Source organism: Sorex araneus, chromosome 4, assembly GCF_027595985.1.
Source record: "Sorex araneus isolate mSorAra2 chromosome 4, mSorAra2.pri, whole genome shotgun sequence".
Taxonomy (NCBI): domain Eukaryota; kingdom Metazoa; phylum Chordata; class Mammalia; order Eulipotyphla; family Soricidae; genus Sorex; species Sorex araneus.
The window spans coordinates 45,912,684-45,929,839 of NC_073305.1; the positions used below are offsets into that span (position 1 = coordinate 45,912,684).

At 50.6% G+C, this 17,156-nt stretch overlaps 3 protein-coding genes across 4 annotated transcripts in view; 1 reads left to right on the forward strand and 2 right to left on the reverse strand.

Annotated features, from left to right (window-relative positions):
• The window catches only part of RHOA (ras homolog family member A), a 44,028-nt gene extending 39,635 nt beyond the window's left edge, over nucleotides 1-4,393 (reverse strand). For both annotated transcript variants that reach the window (XM_004615251.2, XM_055135983.1), the window contains exon 1: nucleotides 4,206-4,393. The gene's annotated coding sequence lies outside the window, so the exon portion shown is untranslated. The remainder of the gene's footprint in view (nucleotides 1-4,205) is intronic.
• A 230-nt stretch (nucleotides 4,394-4,623) lies between these two features.
• On the forward strand, nucleotides 4,624-8,049 carry TCTA (T cell leukemia translocation altered). Its single transcript, XM_004615250.2, has 3 exons — nucleotides 4,624-5,038; nucleotides 5,382-5,436; nucleotides 6,574-8,049. Exons 1-3 carry the CDS (start codon nucleotides 4,816-4,818, stop codon nucleotides 6,614-6,616), a joined length of 321 nt encoding a protein of 106 aa, XP_004615307.1. The 5' UTR covers nucleotides 4,624-4,815; the 3' UTR covers nucleotides 6,617-8,049.
• A 264-nt stretch (nucleotides 8,050-8,313) lies between these two features.
• On the reverse strand, nucleotides 8,314-16,468 carry AMT (aminomethyltransferase). Its single transcript, XM_004615247.2, has 9 exons — nucleotides 16,012-16,468; nucleotides 15,740-15,907; nucleotides 15,232-15,312; nucleotides 12,973-13,104; nucleotides 11,211-11,289; nucleotides 10,770-10,915; nucleotides 10,503-10,683; nucleotides 10,059-10,214; nucleotides 8,314-9,944 (listed from the first exon to the last, which is right to left on the reverse strand). Exons 1-9 carry the CDS (start codon nucleotides 16,099-16,101, stop codon nucleotides 9,766-9,768), a joined length of 1,212 nt encoding a protein of 403 aa, XP_004615304.1. The 5' UTR covers nucleotides 16,102-16,468; the 3' UTR covers nucleotides 8,314-9,765.
• Nucleotides 16,469-17,156: the final 688 nt, after the last annotated feature.

The following is a 17,156-nucleotide window of genomic DNA, read 5'->3' on the forward strand; positions in this document are numbered from 1 at the left end:
GGTGCTTTCCTTGCAGAGTCAATCAGGGTTAGATCCCTGGCTGGCACCCCATATGGTCACATAGCACTGCCAGTAGTAAGCTCTGAGCTTCACCAGTATCAGATTCAAATCTACTACTTTCAGTGATTAATTCCAGTTATTTATATAAAATCATTCTCTTTCTTCTATAAAAAAAATTATTTACCATCCCAGAACAAATCCAAAGAACTTCCTGAAATCCCCACACGATCTGTCTGGTCTGTCTCCTATTCTACCTCCCATTTTCTCTTGACTCCACTAAATTCATTTCACTGACTGTTATGTAGCCTTTCCCTTCATTGAATATTAAGATACAATTATTATAATTGTATGCTCAAACATATTAACTTTATTCATCCATCTTACAAAATTGTAAAAGCATCAAGCTAAAAAAATCAAGCTAGGGGCTGGATCGATAGCACTGCGGGTAGGGCGTTTGCCTTGCACAAGGCCGACCCAGGTTCGATTCCCAGCATCCCATATGGTCCCCTGAGCACCACCAGGGGTAGTTCCTGAGTGCAGAGCCAGGAGTAACCCCTATGCATTGCCGGGTGTGACCCAAAAAGCAAAAAATAAATAAATAAATAAAAATCAAGCTAACAGTTGGAGAAATAGAACAGGTGAGGTGCTTGCCTGTACATGACTAACCAGGGTTCAATTCCCCCCCGGCATCCCATATAGTCCCCCAAATACTGCCAGGAGTTATCCTTGAGTGCAGAGCCAGGAGAAACCTCTGAGCATCTGCAAGTGTGCCTCCCCATCTCCCCCCAAAATAAAATCAAGCTGGTGAAAAACAGCTGTAATTTAAGAGTCTCATATTTTGATATTAGCTATACAAATTTATTTAGAACCATGTTACTTATTTACTAGAGGAAACCGAATTTATTTACTAGAGGAAACACCAGTAAGCTCAGACAAAAACCCAAGATGAGAAGTCTGATTTTTAGTCACGTAACTAGCATAATTATGTGTGTATAAAATCTTCATTTTATACTTCAACATGGGATATTAAGAGTCACTTGAAATAGAAACATTTAAAACGGGAATTTTACAGTAATGCCAAATTTTAAACTACCTTGGAAATTTTAGTAATTAGTAATTTTCTAAATACTTCAGAAAGCCTATTCCAAAAGTTATGTAGTTAGACATAACAGACACTAACAAAATTTAATGGAGCGGGCAAACTTGAGATCCACAGGTCAGGTACATTAAAAACAAACAAACAAACAAACCAAAAAAAAAACCCGTAGCAACTAAGTGGTAGGCAAACATCCAGGGACCTTATAATATTACAAGGGCTGGAGTGACACTAAAGCAGGTAGGATGCTTGCCCTGCATGCAGACCCCGTTTCAGTCTCCCGTACTACATATGGTCCCTGAATATATGGGGACCAGCCAAGAGTACTGCTGAGTACTGCTGGGTGTGGCCCCAAAACAAAAAAAAAACAACAGCAAAACTATAAATGTATGGCTAATTTTCAAATACAATGATTATTTACCACTTATGATTATCTCGAGTAGGTATAAGGTCTTTAAACTCAAGATGCAGGCTCTATCAGCTCACTAAGTCCAAATTAGCTCTCTTTGATGTTGAAATATCAGTCTTCCAACAGAATTAACATATCTCTCAGTTTAAGAACAATGAATCCCCAAAGTAGAAATCCATCTCCCCATCCAGTAATGGCTTTGACTCCACCTCTGAACTGCAAACACCTGAAGATCAATCAGTTTTCACTCTCCTAATAATTTACATTTTCTTTATTTCTTCTTTTTTTTTTTTTTTTGCTTTTTGGGTCACACCCGGTGATGCACAGGGGTTACTCCTGGCTCTGCACTCAGGAATTACCCCTGGCAGTGCTCAGGGGGGCATATGGGATACTGGGAATCGAACCCGGGTAGGCAGCGTGCAAGGCAAATGCTCTACCCGCTGTGCTATTGCTCCAGCCCCGATAATTTACATTTTCACATAATAAACTTTTTTGGGGGGTTGGAGGGCCACACCCAGTGATACTCAGGAGTTACTCCTGGGGGTATCAAGGGACCATATGGGCTGGCAGGTCAGCCTCATGTAAGGCAAGCACCCTACCAGCTATATCATCCCTTCAGCAACCAGGATAAGCTTTTAAAAGGAATTGACAGACAAAAAATAATTACAGAATTACAAAAATACTCCAACAAAACTGTCACCACACACATATACACAGGAAACTTAGTAGGCCTACCGCTTCTTCCAACTCAAATCAATAGGCAGAGAACCCACAGTTCGCTGCTAACACCTTAGCCAGACCTAATTATGTTAAACTTGGAGCAAGAGTGGTCTGGTTTTTCCTCTGTAAGAGTTAGTCCCTTACAACCCAAATATTTAAAGACAGGCTAGACCAGGGAGGAACCATATGTTCATTTATCTATTTCAATCAACAGCTGCAGGACCACACAGAGGTGAGTACTATGAAAGACAAAGAACTGAAATGCTTCTAAAATGATTTTCAGATTATCTCAAATTATATAAAATCAACAATACAATAAAGGAGAAAACACTGTTGACAGTTAAGTCATAATTGCAGTGGGTTTGGAAGTTTGGGAATATGTGGAAAGTACTTACAGAGAAGGTAATTCTGGCCTGCACTCAATTACACACATCTTTAGAGAATTGACTTAAATCTCTGGGACTCAGTTTTTTCATCTGAAACTAGGACTGGACCACAAATCCTAAAAATTCCTCTCAAGTCTAAAACTCTGTATCCATGAAAAAGTTGCTGGGATTCCATCCTCTTCTTCTCTCCAATACCAATTTTTGTGAGACTAGAGAATATAATACTAAAACTAAACTCCATCTAAATTCCATCTTAACAATTTGTTTTTTTTTTTTTAATCTCAAAGAGCAAGTAATCTTCTATAAAGTAGAAGAAACTACTACTGAACAGATGTTATCTTTCACAATTAAGAACTAGTCCTGTATTTTCTCTGGTATAATGTCACTTGTGCCAAGAGCTCGAAATATCTACACCAAGTTAGTCAAGTGTTTTAAGTGACAATCGTGTCCATGGTACGTTTACACAGACGTTCACACAGCTGGGCATGTGACACCAAGTGGTAGCAAAATTCTCATTATATATGTACTTTAAAGCACTTAAAAAAAATAATTTCTTCTATCAGATTTCAGAAGGACTATGCACTATCCACTATGCACCTGCCAGAAACATTACTTTAAAAAACTCTTAGCCACAAGGAAAAAACAAGTTACCAAGACACAAAAAAGTTTTCAGTTAGAATCATAAAAAAAAAAAAAAAAAACACAAGTAGGACCAATTCTAATGAAAGAAGGATTGTCACTTGCCCACCACAAACTACCAAACAATTTTCTGGCCAAATCAACTTCAGTACAAATAGAGCTAATTAATGAAGATGACTTTGCAACTGGATCCTACAAACGAGCACAGATGTTCAGGTGACTAAGATAAAAACTTCACTAGGCAGAACTGCCAACACTTTTTGATGAGACATCGTTTAAATCTTTTTTTTTTCCCAAAATGTCCCTCGAAACGAAAACTCTTTATTTTCAATACCGAGGGCCTCCTAACCACTGAGATTCACCAACACCCTTTACTCACACACCCTCGAAGAACACGGCATAAAAAGACGAATATCTACCTAGACGTAACTGAACTTCACACAGTACCCAAAATATTTTTTTTTTTTAAAAAAAGGGGGGGATTCGCGTTTCATAGGAAGTAGTAAAGGGCAAAAATGGAGTTTGTGCCGAGTTTCTTTCCCGTTCCAACTCCGTGGGCCACGCGCGCTTCGCGGCGGCCGGCTCCTCAGCGCGGCGGCGGGGCCCGGAGCGCAGCCCCCGCCCAGCCCGACGGCCGGCAGAGGAAGCGCCGGGGACCGCGGGCGGGCGGCTCGGGCTCCAGCAGGCCCGGCGGGGCGGGGGAAGGGGCGCGGGAGGCCGCGGGGCGCGCTTCCGGGGACTGCGCGGGCGGGGCCGCCCCTTCGGCGCGCGGGACTCGGGCCGGGAGTCAGGGTCAGGCGCCGGGGAGCGAGGCGGCGGGGCGGCCGGCTGGCCGGCCGGGAGCAGCAGGTGGGGCGCGGCCACGGCGGGGCCGCGGCCGGGCGGCCGGAAGAGTGCCGGGCGGGCGGGCGGGCCCGGGGCGCCGCGGCGGCTGGGGGGAACCCTCTTAACTCACCGCAGGCGACGACTGTGAACCCGACTTGCCCGCGCCGAGGACGCTTGTCCGCCAAGTCTCCCACTCGGAGACTACAGGACGGCTGGCTAGGGTCGGCGGCGGCGGACTAGACGAAGAGAAGCGACCGAGGACGGCGGGCGGCGGGCGGGGAGCGCGAGCGAGGGCGGGCGGCAGCGGCGGGAGGGCGGGGAGAGACGTGCGCGCCCCCGCGTGCCCGGCGGGCTCGAGCAGTCGCCAGCCGCGGCCCCGCGCACGCGCGCACACTCACAGCCCGGCCGCGATTGCTCCGGAGCGCGTCCCCGCCCCGAGAGCCAAGCGCTTAGCCAATCACTGCAGGCGCGCAGGGCATCACGGGAACTCCGGGGCTATAAAAGACCTGGTTGCTATTTTATACTCCTCGAGTCACTCATCCTTTAAGTCAGCAGGGTGGGGTTAGGTGCGCGTGCGCGGTTTTGATACTCCGCCCCAAACTGCCAACTCTTCGCGCAAAAGAGTAGGCTGGGCCTGGCCGGGTATACGCGTGCGCACTAACGGGCTTAGCCCCGGAAGCTCAGACGTCTGCGCAGTGAAGACTAAGGTGACAGTCCCCGGGGTGGGGCGCGGGACAGTTATGGCGGAGCCTTGGTCTGGCCAGTACTTGCAAGCTCTGCCGGCCACAGTGCTGGGCGCGCTGGGCTCTCTGGGCAGCGAGTTCCTGCGGGAGTGGGAGGCGCAGGACATGCGTGTGACCCTGTTCAAGCTGCTGCTGCTGTGGTTGGTGTTAAGTCTCCTGGGCATCCAGCTGGCGTGGGGTTTCTACGGGAGCACGGTGACAGGGCTGTATCACCGCCCAGGTGAGGCTCCCCAACAACCTCGGTGACAGGCCGCCCCCACCCCATCCAGACTGCAACATTAGGCTCCCCAGGAGACCCCCTCCCTATACTACCACTGCTGCCCTAAGGGCTTCATCCTAAATCCTAATCTATGCCAGCATACTTATGCTAACGTTTTATGCCAGAAATCCCACCGGCCCACCCACCACGTAATTGTTCCTTTGAACCCTCACCCAGTTATGTCCCTTTGGTCCCCCAAGACTCCACCAAGCAGTACCACTAGCCTTTAATCTGACCTGGGCTGGTGCCTGCTAAGATCCCACCCCCAGCCTGCTGCAGCTCTGGATGTGTTCCTGCCCCCCAGGTCTGGGCGGCCAGAACGGATCCACACCTGATGGCTCCACGCATTTCCCTTCATGGTGAGTAAATCTGTTTCTATCTCACCCCAAGCTTGGCAAGCAGTGGACACTCTGGGGCAGGGACAGAGAGCCAGTCTCCAGATCTTCAAGTAGAGCCAGCCTTCCCAGTGACACTAATGTCTATTCAGCAATCATGGGGTGGGTGGCATTGTCAATTCTAGAGATGAAGTGGTGAGTTTGTTGGATTCCATACCCCTCAGTTGGAAAGACAAGAGTTTCTGTCTTTAATGAACTGACTGGCATTATTAGTATCTGCCTTTTCAACTGAAAACATGAACTCAGTAATTGGGGCATTCATTTAGCTAGTCTCTGAGCTCCTACCAGAGCTCCTCAGGCACCGCCCTAGGTCCAGAGAACAAGGACAACACAGGTCCTTACAGCAAGAACCACAGATTTTCCAGAAGAAGGTGGCAATGCAGGGGTAGGAGTGTCAGGTACATAAGCTACCAGCAGAGAACATTCATTCTCTGAAGGCTTCAGAAGCAAGAACAAGGGAAATTGGAAGGATGGGCAAGGCTGTGAGGTAGAATGCAAACAGGAAGGTATGTATGGTGGGACCTATAAAGCCCTCTTCCAAATCTCACAGAACTGTGAGCAATCTCAGCAAGAGCACGGCCTCATTTTAATTTGCTTTTATAGTTATAACTGCATGATTCAAGGCAAGTAGATAAAAAAAGTCTTAGAGAGGGCTGGAGCAATAGTCCAGTGGGTAGGGTGCTTGCCTTGCACAGGGCCATTCCAGGTTCAATCCCCGGCATTCCATATGTTCCCCCAAGCACCACCAGGTGTAACCCCTGTTCATGCCAAGTGTAGCCCAAAAGCAAAAAACAAAAGAAAAAAAAGTCCTAGAGAGAAGGCAGGAAAGGCCTACCACTGCCCAGGTTTCTAAGGCAACTTGGAAAGGATGGGAGCATCATAGAAGGTGAGCAGCTGGGAAGAAGAACAAGTTGCAGGAAAAGGTGGTGGCCCAAGGTGAGAGGGAAAGTGCAGTGGAGAGGTCACAATTAAGTATGGTCCTCCAGAAGCCTTCCAGAACCCATCTCCACCCCCTAGGAAAGGCTAAAGAGAATCACAATTAGGGACTGTTGTACCTTCAATGGATTAATCCTTGTTTCTCCTCTTCTCCATCACTTTTAGGGAAACAGCAGCAAATGAACCTCTCAAAACTCACAGAGAATAGAGGGAAGCAGCAGAAGGGCCTCCAGAAATATTGCTGGGCGTGTTGCCTCCCACATTGGATTCTGCTGCTGCCCAGACCCCAGGGACAATGGCATGGGTGGGGGAGTTAGGCCAGGGAGCAGGGAGTACCCCAGAGTTGGGCCTCCACTGCTCTTGGCTTTGCTTCCAGCAGTCCCAGGCACTGGGCTAGTAGTTTGCCTCTACCCTCATGAGGGTGCCTTAAGGAGAAAAGGCATGTTCCTCCTCTTTCTGGGATCAGCTCAGAAGACCCCGCGTCGGGGAGACGAACATTCCATTTTGCTATCTTGCCTTTTTCCTGTTCCTTACTCCCATCTCCCTGGGATATGACCCCATACAAATTTATCCCCCAAAGAGGAAGCTTTGTTGTTGACCAGCTCTGAGATTTGGTGGGGAGGTCTTCATTTCCCCCCAGGCTCTAGGTTTTCTGAATTTCTTTGGTTTTGCTTTATAGGCAGAGATTCAAGGTGTCCTGGTCTGGACACAGCCTTATACTTCATGATCACTAGGCTGGTTATTCAAGAGTAAGGCAGCAGGCACTAGCCAAATCTGACAACAGCAAATACTTAAACTCGCTGGCTTGCTAGGTGTAAATCAGGCCATGGAAATTGTCTTTTCCCCAAGCATCACAAACACTCATTCTTCTCAATCATTGGAGGAAAGCCAGGTTGCTGAAACAAGTCAAGTCCCCCCACTGCTTAAGTGCCCATGGGGTTATGTTTTGAGGGGGTCTCCCCAGCGGTGCTCAGGAGGCCACGTAGTACTGGAAATTTAGGCCTGAGCCCTGTGCATGCCTGGCAGGCACTCCAGCCCTTTGAGCTATCTCACAAGACCGACCCATGGGGATTCTGAATCTGTTCCCTGGCCCTCATAGGGTGGTACTAAGTTAGAATACAGAGCAACCTCACATGACCTGTTCGGTCACTTCCTATCTTGACCCAGATTTGACAGGCTCGTCCTAAGAACCAAGTTGAACTCTTCCCCCAGTGGCACCATCTCAGCCCCAGGAATTGTTCATTAAGAGAACAGACAAGCCAGGTACTACTTCCACAATGGGCTCAGGGAGCTTCCAAAGGTGTGGGTGTCAAACCTCAGTTCCTGAGAGCAGTATGGACCTGGACCTGCCTCGTACCCAGATGCTGGGACTTCTGCCTGCTTCAGTTGGGCCACCTGCCACCTCAGTGTTCTGCTTCCTGGCAGCTGTCACATTGTCACCTGCCAGCCTTTGCAACAAAGGTGCACTAGAAGTAGGACGGACACTGAGCTGTGTACATGCACCTACTCTAAAGCTGTCTTCCAGTTGGCAGGATGATGGTTTCACAGCCTGGGGCCTACCCACTGACACCCTCACATAGAATCAGGGGTATCACATCTCACCCCGTACTGAACATGTGGCTTATTAAACATGAAAGCGCATCAGTTGTGTGATTCTTTGGGCTGCATGCACAGGGGACTGGAGAGGGAACACCCCAGGAACTGTTGCGCCTTGGTACCCAAAAGGAAATGTTTTAGGTGAGACCCGGTGCCCAAAAGGGGCAATCTCCTTATTTGTTCTTAAAGACCTGGTCCTTACCACAGAATACCCAAGCAGCTACCTCATAGGCCAGGTAGGCAGACATTGGGCTGGCACCCCAAGATCCCTAAGATAAAGGACAATGAAGCTAGAGTCTGGCCATCAAGTATGAAGAAAATTTGTTTAATGATTTTGAAGAGTCTGTGAAGTGAATATTGGGCCCCCATGGGTGAAGTTCAGCTCAGGGTAAGAAAAGTCAGAGAGACCCAGCCGGTCCCACAATAATTCTGGGGCCCTGGGAATGTACACATACAGAGTGAATCTGTGTCACCACTGACCCCAGCCATCTCCAAATTTACACACAGGCACTGTATCCCAACTCTGAAAACCCTCTGGGAGTCAGGAATCCAACATGACCGGGGAGAGGCAGCATTCTGTAGTCATGGAACATGAACTAGAGGAGGTGGCCAGTATACTGGCATGACCCTCCGCAGGGTGAAAAACTATGGTGAGGCAGGTGGGGTCCCCATAAGTGAGCCTTCACTCCACAGCCAGCAGCTAGCAGTGAAGGGAGAGAAACCTAGATGGATGCGGCCCAGCAGCCAAGAGTGAAGTTGATGGGCTCATAGGTTCAAACAGGATATTGGCAGGCTGGAGATGTAACAGTACAAGGATTAAAATGCTTGCCTTGTATCCACCAACCCTGGTTCAAATCCCTGGCACCACATTATGATCCCCTGAGCACAGCCAGGAATAGACCCTGAGCACTGCCGGATGTATCCCCAAAACCAAAATAATATTAATAAATAATATTAATAAACTAAAAATAGGACATTCGGGTAGGCTGATTCATTAGTTAGAAAAGGGCTCGATGGCCCAGAGAGAGTACAGCAAGAAGGGCACTTACATTACACAAGGCCGACCCAGGTCCAATCCCTGGCATCCCATAAGGTCCCCTGAGCACCACCAGGAGTGATTACTGAGTGCAGAGTCAGGAGTCAGGAGTATGCCCTGAGCATTGTCGGGTGTAGCCCCCCAAAAAAAAAACCAAAAAAAAAGAAAAGGACTGGGGGTGGGGACAGAGGTAATACAGTGGGTAAGGTGCTTGCTGGCCTTGCACACAGCTGACCTGTGATCTATCCCTGGTGCCCCATAAAGTACCCTCAGCCCCTCCAGGAGTAATCCCTGAGTGCAGAGCTAGGAGTAAGCACTGAGCACTGTTGGGTATCCAAAACCAAAAAAAAAAAAAAAAGGAGGGAGTTTCTTGGGGCTAACAAGATAGCACAGAAGGAAGGTAGGACGCTTTTCATGTGGCCAACCTGGGTTCAATCCCCAGTATCCCATATGGTTCCTGAGCACTGCCAGGAATAATTCATGAGTGCAGAGCCTGGAGTAACCCCTAAGCATCACTAGGTATGGCCCCAAAAAATCATAAACAAAAAAAGGGCTCTTTAAATTAAGAGTGGCGGTGGGGCGGGGGGGGGGGGGTCAGCCAGAGATAGTGGCACCAACAACCAGACAACCAGAACAAATGTCTACTCTAACCTGATGTCAGTTCCTAACTAATCCCCAGAACATGCTCAAGGCAAGGCTCCTAGAGCAGAGGGCCATGATACTCCTCACTTGAGGATATAGTAATTTGTGGGCACAAAGGGCATTTTGCTGACCACAGCCATCTGCTGCTTCCGCCGCACCTCTACCAACAGCTGGGTGCCTGGCCGACTATACTCAGAGGACACATACCCCATCGCCACATTCTTCTTCAGGCAGGGCGACGGACAGCCACTGGTCACAGCACCTGTCAGGGCACAAGCCATACATGTACATGAGTCAACACCAACAACCCTGCCAGCCCGGGACCCCCATACTCCTGGGGAAGGGACAGGGCTCCCAGTTCTCCAGGTCTACCTACCAATCACGGTACCGTCCGTACTCAGGATGGGGCTGTGTGCCCGCATAGGTGCCCCCTCACAGGTTAACCCCACACGTTTCCGCTGCACCTTGCCCTTCAGCTGGGGAACGATGACCCTGGCTCCAGGGAAATCCATGGCAGCTCGACGGCGTTTTCCTGAAACATGAAACTGCTCAGCTCCTCTACCGTGCATTCGCCCCCAATCATTCAGTTAGCCACCCAACTCCTGTCCCTGTTCTTGACGACAATGCTCCCCTCCCAGCTTGCTGGGGGTTAAGGGTTCCTCCGGATGGGCGAAGCCACAATGACACACACCCTCAGACCCTCAGGGAGGCTGCTCTTTGCTATGGACTCCAATCTTGCAAGCAGTATGCGCTGGCTCATCTCCTACTGGCCCCTCCAATAACCTCCAGGAGCCCATCCCGCAGTGCTAGCAAAGCTCACCCAGTGTCCAACCAAGGCTGCCTTCCACCGGTGTGGTGTGCTCATCAATGTCACTCCCATATAAGCAGAGGCCAGCCTCCACACGCAGGCTGTCCCGGGCCGCCAGTCCCGCCAACTTCACCTCCGGGTTCTCCAGCAGAGCTGTTGCTAGGTGGACGGCCTTGGCTGCCGGCACAGAGATCTGCATGGGACACCAGGGAGCAGGTGGGCAGCTAGCCACACAGTTCTGTGCCCTGCACCCCCTGCCCTGGCACCCACTTCACACACCTCCACACCATCTTCTCCCGTGTAGCCACAACGGGTCACACGGCAGCCGGACACACCAAACACCTCCATCACAGCACTGGTCATGAAGGGCAGTTTCTTCAAGTCATCTGCCAAGCCGGCCTGGAGTACCTGGGCTGCAGTGGGGCCTGAGCCCAGGGAACCAGTGACCCAGGGTCCAGGCACCACCTATGCCCCTCAGAGCAGGAACACAACCCTTACTTGGGGACCAGAGCAAATATGACTCTGCAGGTGGGAGAGACACTCATTCTGAAGTGCCTTGGGCCTTGCAGCAGGTGTAGGAAGGGCACAACACCCAACTTGAGGACCCTGGCACCTAACTATGGCACCAGCCGCACCTTCCTCCTGACAAGGCCTCTGTGCAAAGCAGTTACGACTTCAGGAAGGCCAGGGCCATTCCCTCCCCCAGGTTAGCCCACTCACCTTGCAGAGCCAGCAGGGCATTATCCACCACCTCCAGGCCCACATCATCACCCTTGTTCTGAAGCTCCCTGAGCTTGTCCTGAGAGTAAAGAGACATAGCACATCAGGTTCTGGGACCACTTAGCCCAGACCCTGCGCCCTGTGCTGGGTCTGTCTGAAAGGGCATAACAGTACCAAGTGGGTGGGCGGACCTATATGCAGGTGTCACAGCAGGTGCCATGCCTCTGTCCCTTGGTAGTGGAGGCTTACTTAAGGGGCAGTCAGCTCTGCCTGCCCTCCCCCACCACTGAAGCCTCTTGCTCCTGGTTTGTGCTTTCTCCTCTGCCACAAGGAGCTTAGGTTTACTGAGTAATACCCATCACAATGCTCGCAAAGCACTCCCATTTCCTCGGTATTCATCTTTAACTTCTCTGTGCTCTGCTTTCTCTACCTGTTAATTACTCATTTCCCCTAAGCAGTACCTGTGACTTGTAAAGTCAAATTCCTCAGAAATCTCTGATTTTTTATTTGTAAGTGAAATACTGCTTTTCTCCTTCCCTGATGTTCTTTGCATAGTTTACTTCAGAGCAATGTCCTTTTTGCACAGACACAGGAAGACAGTGTTAATGCTATGGTTTTGCAATTTGGGAGTTAAGTGACTTCAAATAATATTCACTTCTGGGCATCTGCTTTCTTAAGCCTCAGTTGCCCTTAGTTCCTAGCACCCCAAAAAAGCAGCGCCCTGACGAGAGACTGGATGAACCCAGAGCAAGCTGTGAGCTACCCTGGCATAGAAACGGACAAGGTCAAGTGCCATAATACTTAACTATAAGAGTACAGTCATGGGGCTGGAGCGATAGCACAGCGGGTAGGACGTTTGCCTTGCACGCGGCCGACCCGGGTTCGATCCCCGGCATCCCATATGGTCCCCCGAGCATTGCCAGGGGTGATTCCTGAGTGCAAAGCCAGGAGTAACCCCTGAGCATCGCTGGGTGTGACCCAAAAAGCAAAAAAAAAAAAAAAAAAAAAAAAAGAGTACAGTCATGGACAAACTCTGTCATGATCCAAAGAGTAACAACTGGATTAGGACCCTGCTAGGGTTAGGAAAGACTAATCTGGCCTGAGCACTGTAGTCTGGGATGTATAGCGAGATGTCCCCAGCAGAAGAGCCACCCATGAGCTTAATGTATCGCTTATCGTGTCCATATAAAATGACTAATATTAAGATGTAGAATTAAGATGAATGTTTAAATGGTTGTTGGACTAAGGAAAGGTGAAACACACTCCTAGACAGTATTTGGCCCTTGAACAGATCTCCTGGCTACAGGAGATCCTTAGAAGAGCTTCCCCAGAAGGAAGGGCCTTTACATATGTTGATTGTGCTGCCTCACCTGTGTGGTGACTACCCCCAAGGCTTGGAGGTTGGGGCTAGACGGAGGCTGTGAGACAGAGCATGAAGAGACTAGCATGAGGGACAGGAGACAGGAATGAGAGCCAGTATGAGACTGGAACAGGCGCACGGGGAAAATGGAATAAACAGCAACTGATCACCAATCAGCCTGGCGGCCTGTTTCCTCCTTCCTGTGTCTATTGGCGGCGGCTGCAGGTGAGGCGGGGCAGTGGCACACAGCCACGGAATGCTTGTGGCGGACGAGAGAGAGAATGCCACCGCAGCCAATCACTTCATTTTATTTTGTATTACACATCGAACCATTGGTCCCGCACTTACTCAAGCTTCTCTGTGCATAGAGGAGACGGGGTATTGTGTAGAAAGGGGCTGTACCTGCATCAGGGCCAAGTCCTTGTCCCAGCAGCCTGCGTTGGACACTACATACAAGTACCCCTCAGAGGTGTTGGTCACAATAAGGTCATCTAAGATACCTCCGGCTTCGTTGGTAAACAGCGACAGAGTCCCCTGGCACCAAAAAAGAATGAACATCTTTAACTCTAGGTCTGAATAAGCCAGATATATTTGTAGCCCATCTCATTACTGATGAGAAATTCATGAGCCCTCATGACAAGCTTGGAGGTGTACAAGGTGCTAGGCTGAGAGTTCAGGTCCCGCCCCAGTCCAGGGTCTTTGATTATACTGATATACTGCGAAGGTCAGCTTTCAGGGATTTCCTTGATCTCTTGGGATTTCTGTACCTCTCCTTACTCACTACTTAGATCCCCAAACTCAGCCAATGTCCAATCTCCAAGAACCTTCAAAATCCATCTTTCTTCCCCCCCCCCCCCCCCCGTTTTTTGGGCCATACCCGGCTGTGCTCAGGGCTTAATCCTAGCTCTGTGCTCAGGAATCACTCCTGACAGGCTCAGAGGACTATATGGTATGCCAGAGACGGAACACAGGTCAGCCACATGCAAGGCAAGTACCCTGCCTGTGGTACTGACTCTTCAGTCCCTCAAAATCCACCTTGAAGGGGCTGGAGAGATAGCACAGCGGGAAGGGCGTTTGCCTTGCACGTGGCCAACCCAGGTTCGATTCCCAGCATCCCATATGGTCCCTCGAGCACCGCCAGGAGTAATTCCTGAGCGCATGAGCCGGGAGTAACCCCTGTGCATCGCTGGGTGTGACTCAAAAAGAAAAAAAAAAAAACCCACCTTGAAGACCTAATGTGCTCTATAGCAGTGCTTTCCCAAACCGAATGCTCTCCCCAGCTTCCCATCAGATGAACAAAGAGTATGTGATTACTCTTAATCATGTGAATCACCTGAAAATTTTATTGAAATTCAGTCTTGGGGCCAGAGATAGAACTTAACTGAATGAATAATGCAAACAGGTGGCCTAGGTTCGATCCCTGGCACTGCATGGTCCTCACAAGCATCTATCAGGAGTGACCCTCAAGCACTTAGCAGGGAGTAGCACCTAAGCATCGCTAGGTGTGGCCCCAAACCACCTTCCACCCTCCCCTCCACACACATACACACACAAATTCAGGTTCTAGAGGGTTGGAGCAATAGGACAGCAATAGGGTGCTTTTCTTGCACATGCCCAACGCGGATTTGATCCCCGGCATCACATATGATCTCCCCCAAAGTCTGCCAGAAGTGACCTCTGAGCGCAGAGTCAGAAGTGTAAAACCTGAGCACCTGCAGATATGCCTCCCACCCAACAACAACAAAAAACAGATTTGCGGATGGAGCGACAGGCCAAAGCGCTGAGCACATGCTTTGCCTATGGGAGGCCTGTTCAATCCCCAGGACCTTATGGTTCAACACTGGGTGTAACAAGATTTTTTTCACATTTTTTGTTTCTTGTTTTTGAGCTACACCAGGTGGTAATCAGAGATTACTGCTGTCTATGCAATCAGGGATCACTCCTGGCAGCACTCAGGGACAAGACATGTGGTAAGGAGAATATTACCAAGGTCAGTCGCATGCAAGGCAAGCACCTTACCCACTGTACGCTCTCTCGGCCCCCCAACACTATTCCTTAAAATACAATAAACTGTAACTCAGTCTGTGATTAGGCAGATCTGTAGCAGAACTAAGACTATATTCCTTACATGATACTAATGATAAGAGACTGGTTTGGGGACTTTGCAAAGAACTGGGCAGCAAGGAAGGCCTTAGCAGGCATCATGAAGATCTCAGAACATGGCCTGAACCTAGGTTTCTGGCTTACTAGCCTGCTGTGGTAAGGACAGGCCCCTCCCCTCCTTATAGACAACTGGGTGTCTGTCTAGACATGATTCAGGGCCTGTGACCCAAGAATGCAAGTCCTGTGCTGTGTCTGATCCATTTTTGTGCCTCCAACCCAAAGTAGGGACTCAGCCTTTTATTTATTTATTTATTTATTTATTTATTGCCTTTTGGGTCACACCCGGCAATGTTCAGGGGTTACTTCTGGCTCATGCACTCAGAAATTACTCCTGGCAGTGCCCAGGAGACCATATAGGATGCTGGGAATCGAACCCAGGTCTGCCGCATGCAAGGCAAACGCCTTACCCGCTGTGCTATCGCTCCAGCCCCGGGACTCTTAGTTGGTTCATAATCAAGAACACTCACTGGGCAGAAATAAGAAAGAAAAGGGTCCTACCTGGTTTGGTCTTAGTTCTGCAATATCTCCAACCACCAAACTCTCCATCAACTTCACTCGATCAACACCAAAAATTTTGGTCTGCAAAAGATCAGAAGGCTCGGGCTACTCCAACAGCTACAAGAGTGGGCAAAAAAGGCACCGTCGCTGCAGTCCCCACTCAGTCTAGCCCAGAAGAAACTGGCGATTCTTTGCGTTCTCCAGGAAGCAGAGGCCCAACCTTACTCCCCTCCACATTTGCCAAGTCTGGAAGGGACACAATGGGCGGACGGGGGAGGGAGTTAGGGACAACCAAAGGGCCCCGGAACCTTCCTGAAATACCCCTCTACAAGCTGATACCCAGCAGCAGAAGGCTGTGGTCGGGGCATGCCAAGAAGTGAGAGCAGCTGGAGATGAGAAGGGTCAGATCCCTTCCGGCGAGCAGCTGAGTTAAGTTCCGGCGGGGGAGGGGTTGGTCTAGCAAACTGCTGGCTCTGAGACCACCGGGTGGTTGGAAGGCCCGACTCACCTGCAGCATGTGGGACACATCGAAGAGCGAGCAGTGCCGGCGGGTGTGAAGGTGTGAGTCGACGTGGCTGTCCCGGTACTGCACGGGCAGACTCCAGCCTGCGAAGGCCACCATCTTCCCTCCGTGGGCCAGGTGGAAGTCATACAGGGGGGTCCGGCGGAGCACATCCTGCGGGCGGCTGGGCTCAGTGCCACCACCTCCCCCTACCCGGCCTCCCCCCCCACCCCGGCCCCCCCTTGATTGGTACCAGGCCCCATCGGTCTCTAGCCCACCTGGGAGCCACTGTACAGACGGCTCACGGTCGAAGGAAGCGACTGCAGACGGGAGCCCAGACGGGCCACCCGGCTCACAGCCCGCTGCATTGTTGCCTGCACCCGGAGCCGCCGGCACACGAGGCCACCACTCTGCCAGGCACGCTGGGAGATGTAGTCCAGAACCGGCTCGGACCAGTCTCTCTCCGGCCAGGGAGAGGAGGGGGATAGATGAGGGGGCGGGCAACCCCGAGGGCAGGCAGGCGGGGCTTGAGAGCACAGAGTGCTGGGACTTGGGTCAGCAGCAGGGGGTGGGGGGGGAAGGAAACAGCCCCGGGCGCTCCATCTGATCTGGGGCAGTGAGCTGCAGGCTCCACCTGCTGAAAAGCCAAGCTGGGGGTTAGACCTCCCCAGGCTAACTGACCAGTGGCCAAAGGATCAAAGTTCCCCTCAGGGCCAGAACTGCCCTTTCAGGGCTTGAGGAAAGGGAGGTCAAATGGATGAAGAGGAGTGGAAGGGCTATATGAGAGAGTGGTGAACTGCAGGCAGTTCACCCCAGAGCCTGGACTCAGGGAGGGTCTCCAGCCCAGCACTGGGCAGACACAGGCAGCCAGCACTGTCATGCATTCCACAAGTTATTTATTGATCTTGCCACACACACGAGGCCCTGTGCTGGGGGCTGGGAACACAACGTGAGTGAAACACAGTCCCAGCCACCCCAAAGGACCTCCCCCTTCACCCACACATACTCCTGTGGACCCTGCAAGCGGAGATGCCACCTGTAAGAGCTCCGAGGTGACAGGAGCGGTGAATGACTTTCAAAAAGGTGAATGACCTTCTTCTGGAAAGCTGGGGAGCCACAAAAACATCCAACTTTCCAGCTCCCACACAGTTCCAGTACCACTTGCCCCATGCTGGCTCCCAGGGTCAGAGTCAGTAACAGTCAGAGAAGCAGGGCTTTCTTCTCTGCAGCTAGCCTAAGGTGGGAGGGGACCTAAGTTTCTTAAAAAGCCTCATCCAAAGCCTCACCTAGACCCACCCACCACCAGAGTTGAACCATCATCACTCTGAGCATGACTCTTGGAAGAGGGCAGTGGGAGAAGGGCCAAGGTGGTGCTTTGGGCTGTGTCAGATGGCAGATGGGTCCTGGGACTCATTCACAGACC

Coding starts and splice junctions, on each gene's coding strand:
- AMT (XM_004615247.2), bottom strand. CDS start 16,101: ATGCAGCGGGCTGTGAGCCGGGTGGCCCGTCTGGGCTCCCGTCTGCAG. Junction 13,105..15,231: donor CAGAACTAAGACCAAACCAG/GTAGGACCCTTT, acceptor TTTTGGTGCCAG/GGGACTCTGTCGCTGTTTAC. Junction 10,916..11,210: donor TGCCCTGCTGGCTCTGCAAG/GTGAGTGGGCTA, acceptor CCCTGGGCTCAG/GCCCCACTGCAGCCCAGGTA.
- TCTA (XM_004615250.2), top strand. CDS start 4,816: ATGGCGGAGCCTTGGTCTGGCCAGTACTTGCAAGCTCTGCCGGCCACA. Junction 5,039..5,381: donor AGGGCTGTATCACCGCCCAG/GTGAGGCTCCCC, acceptor CCTGCCCCCCAG/GTCTGGGCGGCCAGAACGGA. Junction 5,437..6,573: donor TCCACGCATTTCCCTTCATG/GTGAGTAAATCT, acceptor CATCACTTTTAG/GGAAACAGCAGCAAATGAAC.